At 30.5% G+C, this 5,775-nt stretch overlaps 1 protein-coding gene across 2 annotated transcripts; it reads left to right on the plus strand.

Annotated features, from left to right (window-relative positions):
- The first annotated feature begins 497 nt into the window (after positions 1-497).
- LOC108750189 (major facilitator superfamily domain-containing protein 12-like) lies at positions 498-3,964 on the plus strand. 2 transcript variants are annotated; one of them, XM_018489494.1, is made up of 8 exons: positions 831-867; positions 1,020-1,508; positions 2,070-2,277; positions 2,373-2,587; positions 2,670-3,032; positions 3,135-3,291; positions 3,406-3,527; positions 3,615-3,964. In XM_018489494.1, exons 2-8 carry the CDS (start codon positions 1,202-1,204, stop codon positions 3,716-3,718), a joined length of 1,476 nt encoding a protein of 491 aa, XP_018344996.1. In that variant the 5' UTR covers positions 831-867; positions 1,020-1,201; the 3' UTR covers positions 3,719-3,964. The 2 variants fall into 2 exon arrangements, with proteins under 2 accessions (XP_018344997.1, XP_018344996.1); XM_018489495.1 differs by having other exon boundaries at positions 498-1,508; positions 2,373-2,581.
- Positions 3,965-5,775: the final 1,811 nt, after the last annotated feature.

A 5,775-nucleotide genomic window follows, 5' to 3' on the forward strand; every position in this document is an offset into this window, starting at 1 on the left:
GAAAGATTGTGTAATTTTTTGCAGAAGTCTTACTATAATGCCAGAATTTGTTTTATTCATCGGTAGTAATATATTTTAGTAAGTTCTGCTTGTATATTGTTACATATATATTGTTAATATGATGAAATAAATTAATCGTAGACTATAATGGCTGTTCTTTCGACTAGGTAAGAGTTTGTTACTCTGCAACATATTTTTTAATTTCTTTGACCGCGATCCGATTCACAACCTCATATTCACAATCTTTGACATTATATTTTTGTTTAAAACTTCGTTTTTTTTCATAAATGACAAAAATGAAATGATTCGAAATGAGTGTTGTAAACATGAATGTTACATGAATTGGACCGCGGCTTAACATGTATTGTTCAAAAATTTATAATTTGCTTGCGCTGCTTATTTTGTGCAAATTAGGTTTGTTCTTTTTGTTGAATTTTTGATTCATTTGACATGGTTCTCTCTTCCTTCTTTCTTCACAGAGAAAAACAGAGAAAAGAGATGTACTGTGCAAGAAGTTCAGCTGAAAAGAATAGGCCTATTATTTCATCCAATTGATCTTACTTTGCAAGGTGAAGTTTTACGTGAAGTTTCAGCTTTGTCTTAGCAAATTTGAAAAGAGGAGTATAGCATTGTGTCTTACAAAACGAAATAAAAATTTAAAAGTTGGAGGAAGAATGCAGGTGAAACACAGTCTTTTAATTATATTATCGCTCTTTCACAGCGGCAAAAGGCGTACATATTGAAAGAATGAATCATATCAATCACATGACTGCTCGTATCTGTCAACGTAACGTCATTAGTAGCCTACATAGCCTAATAGGGTAGGTACAGAGCGGCACAACATAACGCTCTGGGAAAATTTGATAGGTTAGGACTGATGCCTTCTCTATCTCGAACACCTTTGACTTTGATAAACAGGCTGATTTTCGTTAGCGTATCGTCGAAAAGGAAAACGTGACGTGACAGTTCGTCGTATCGCGACGGTCTTCTAGTTCTTCATCTCAATGTTCCATTTTCAGGATTTACAAGTGTATGATACATTTGACTCATCGATGACGCCACGACTACATTCTTTAATTAAGTCATTAGGGGTCTGATATTAGAGACCTTTCCCTTTCATCTGCGAAATAACTTCTGAGAAGAGGAAGAACATAAGTCGCGCTTAAGGCCAACTGTTTATGTTCGATAACGATCTGTCACGATGGAACCTGGGACGAGCAGCTCGACGGATGATTACGTGGAAATAATACGGAAATTGCCTCTTTATTTGAGATTAGCCTATGGCACAGGTCATGTGTTAAATGACATCTGCGCTTCCATGTGGTTCACTTATTTACTGGTCTTCTTTCATCTGGTACTTGGATTTGATCCGACTCTGGCTGGCGTTGTACTTCTCATTGGCCAAGTAGCAGATGCTTTGGTCACTCCGTTTGTTGGTTTTCAATCTGATATAAATGACAACTTTTGGTTGTGCAGATATGGCAGAAGAAAAACCTGGCATTTGTTAGGTATTATTTTTAAACTTGTTATCTAAATTTTTATCTTGTTTAGTCTTGTTATTATTTTATGTAGCGAATATTAAACTGTTGGTAATAAGTTAGCAGTTTGCCAGCAAGAACAAGCAGGATATTAACATTGACTGCATCTACATTAAATTATTCTATATGTTATGCTATATCTTATGTTATATCTTATGTTCTATTAATAGAGCCTGTTAACAAACTGATAGTAGGAATTGAATAGAATCTGTCGTTTTGTAATTTAAACGATATCCATTTCAATGGTTAAAAAACGTAATAGATTTTATTTCGTTTCTACTGCTAATTCATTGTCAATTTATATCTCTATTAGCAGAACACTTTAATATAGATTGATACCAATATATCACAATAGTCTGTAGTAAATTTGCCATTGCATTTTGTTGGCAAATTTTGTTATAGTTTTGCTTATATTTCGACAAGATCTATAGTAAACATTTTGTAAACATTTTACAAAATTTACTTTCGACAGATTTGGCTATCTAGATATGCTTTTGTTTCGAAACACTGTAATAATTATTTACTTTGCAGGCACTATTTGCGTACTATTGGGATTTCCTTTCATATTCTCGCAATGTCTAGGCTGCGAAAGTGCACATCAGTACGCACAGCTAGTTTATTATGCTGCTTTTGTAGTGATTTTTCAATTTGGTTGGGCAGCGGTACAAATATCACATTTGGCTTTAGTCCCAGAGCTTACGCCTTCTGAACACGAGAGAACTGAACTTATAGCTATAAGGTAATAGTAGAAAAATCATTCAGAAAAAATAATGTTTATTTAATGAAGATAACATATACATATGTGTAACAAAATTCTATCACAATATTAAATAGGTTCACATTTACTGTCTTCTCCAATGTTCTTGTTTACTGTATTATGTGGGGTGTACTACATGTAACGAGTGATGAGTATGATGCTCAGATCGGACCTAGTGACATTCACAAATTTCAGAAAGTTGTTTTAATTGGAATAGTAACTGGATTAGTTACATCCATTATATTTCATGTTGTTGTTAAAGAAAGTGCTAATGGCACTGCTAATGGCACTGGTAATAGTTTTTAAAAATATGATATTATATACATGTGCATAGGTATATAATATGTAAACATAAATAATTGATATCTTTTTAGGTAGCTTTATGCATAGGAACGCTAGAACAGCATCAGTATTATTGAGAGATGTCAGAATGTATCAAGTAGCGTGCGTCTATATGCTTACACGCCTATTCATTAATTTATGCCAAATTTATATACCTCTATACTTACATGAATCATTGAACATGCCTGCGACATCTTTGGCTTATATACCATTGACAATGTATCTAAGTAGTTTTTTAACATCTTTAATTATAGAGAGGCTCAATACAAAATGGGGTCGAAAAGTCGCGTATTCTATCGGTGCTTTACTTGCGATATGTGCCTGTATTTGGATACAATTTGGTAATGGTGACATATATGTTAAATATCAAATCTATGTTGTAGCTGTACTACTAGGTAATTTATATAGAATTTTTAATTAGATATAATGTAAATGCGAAGTTTTATAAATTTAAGAAAATTAAGAACGACTAATTAATTTAATTTATAATGTTATAGGTTCTGCTGGTGCAATAATGTTAGTGACTAGTCTTGGTGTTACTTCCGATCTAATAGGAAAAAATACTGAGAGCGGTGCCTTTGCCTACGGAATTATGAGCTTTACAGATAAGCTTAGTAACGGTCTGGTGGTTATGTTGATTCAGTATTTAGTAAAGTTAGTATGAATATTTAACACATATTAAATTTGTTTAATTTAACATAATTAAATTTATTATTTAAAAAGTCATAGATTGAAAGAAGTATTGCTTTAACTATGTTTGCCTTTCAGACACTGTTCGTCTGGTTATGCTAGTTATTACTACAGAGACATTCTTACATATATCTGTGGAGTATCCGCGACATTTGCTTTACTGATGATTTTATACATCAAACCATTCTCACGTACTACGGGTATGTTTAGAATGCATTTGTTTGCATTTTAGTGATATAATAATTGTAAATCAATATTTAACCATGTAAATGTAAAAATTGTTTTAGTTTTTGATACGTTACGCAACGATGATGATGATGGTTTCATAGAAACTCCAAATGCAGTTGATGGAAATTCCTCTTCAAATCAATCTCAAGCCAATATACATTGATGATACAACAATACTTAATTTAGTTTGTAAGTTACTTAGCTCTAAAAAAAAATGGAATGTAAAGACATTGATAATATTAAAAGAAAAAGATACTTGCTATTGTAGGCTGCAAAGCACACTATCTGCGCTGTTTATTACACTATTCTTGTTTCACATCAAATGGACGATGACGATGATGAGAATAACATAAATAGTGCTGATAATGTTTCCTCGAATGTTATGTGATATATATAACTATAGATAGTAAACAACTACTATCTTTTTTACTTGAAACTGTTGATATTATAATTTTATATATTTTAATAATATTGAAATTTTATAATTAATATTGAATTTTATTTTATGTTCTATTAAAGCAAATTTCTTATATTGTAAGATTATTGTAAACGATATTTGAATTAAATATTTAAAATTTTTAGTATAGTTATTGTATCTCAAAATCACATCTCAAAATCGTATGGAATATATAAACATTTATTATACTTTTTAATTTAAATAAGATTAAATCTAAATACGGATATTATGACTGTGTCGGTTTTGGTACTCATGCGCTGCATGTAAGTTCCATTCTGTCTTTTTTCTCTATAGATAAAAGTAATAAACATAAAAAAGTGATAAAGATAGAAGCTTACAACGTTGAAATCGAATGCAGGCTATACTTTAAAGATAAGTACGCTCATTTACTTGTGTCCGTGTATTGCACTTTGTCACGCAAAGCATAGGAGAAAAAGCGGAAGAAAAAGAGAAAGAAGCTTATAATGTTATGATGTAATCTAAAGCTACGTTATTATAGAATTAATTATTTTATTTTTGAATTAGATTTACTTTTCTATTGTCTTATATATGTTTTTAAATATTTTGTTTTTTCTATTTATTGTTCATGTTGTCATAATTATTATCCCAGTATTCGAAATAAATTATAATTTTGGATTCGGTAATTTTCAAGGAATTGAAATAGATAAAAATAGATTCCTGTAGTCATTATCACATCCGAAATTATGATTTTTCTGTATTTTTCGTAATAGGATGTATTGTTTTTTTATGTCATAATTATTATAGCTCAATTATTATAACTTAAAGTTAAACAGCTAAATTAAAATATTAAATATAGTAATATAAAGAGAATATTTTTCTCTATTTTAAAAAGGTACAAAATTTATTAGATCTTGAATTTTTACAGAGTTTATTAAAATCACTTCAAGAAATAAAATTGTTTGTATCGTACATACAATTGACGCTTCTTATTTGCAGATTTATTATTCACAGTTTGATCAAATTAACGCTAAATATTTCTGAAATATTCATACAATATTCCTGAAGTCCCACAGTAATAGTTCAAAAATATTTCGGTATATTCCGAAATATTTATAGAATGTAAAAGCAATATTTAAATGATCGTAAAATATTCTATGTATGTATAATACATGTAATTACATATTCAAAGAATATTCCACATATTTACATTATATTATGAGCATTTGGATTATATTGTATTATGAGCATTTCTAATATAATCGTATTACGAATAAAATAGTAAATCTGATAGTTTAAAACTTTCATAGTAAAAGAGCAATAGGTTTATTTATTTAAGTCTTTTTTACTTGTTCTAGAAATATATTTCTCATTTTTTATGCGTGTACTGATCTCTTCAGTGACCTGTGCCCTTACGAAAAATAATCACTGCAGACCAGGTATTATATAATTCGTGTAGTTACTGTAATCCCGCACAAATTACTACACACGACGAATCATATGCGTATAGTTACTATACAATACAACAAAAATATTAGAGTCGACAAACTTTTGTAGTAGAAGGATTACACGCTAATAAAAGCATTACAGAGGATCATACGCTTGTAATTATCGTATCACAAAAACGGTGAACACATAGATGCTTGTAATATTTATATATGTAGTTACATAATATATGTAATTACATATGTTGTTACATATGTAATCACACAATTATGTGTGTGTGCGTGTGTGCGTGTGCGTGTGCGTGTGCATGTGCGCGCGCGCGCGCGCGCGTATGTGTGTGTGTGTGTGTGTGTGTGTGT

The sequence above is a fragment of the Trachymyrmex septentrionalis genome, unplaced genomic scaffold (assembly GCF_001594115.1).
Source record: "Trachymyrmex septentrionalis isolate Tsep2-gDNA-1 unplaced genomic scaffold, Tsep1.0 scaffold330, whole genome shotgun sequence".
NCBI lineage: Eukaryota > Metazoa > Arthropoda > Insecta > Hymenoptera > Formicidae > Trachymyrmex > Trachymyrmex septentrionalis.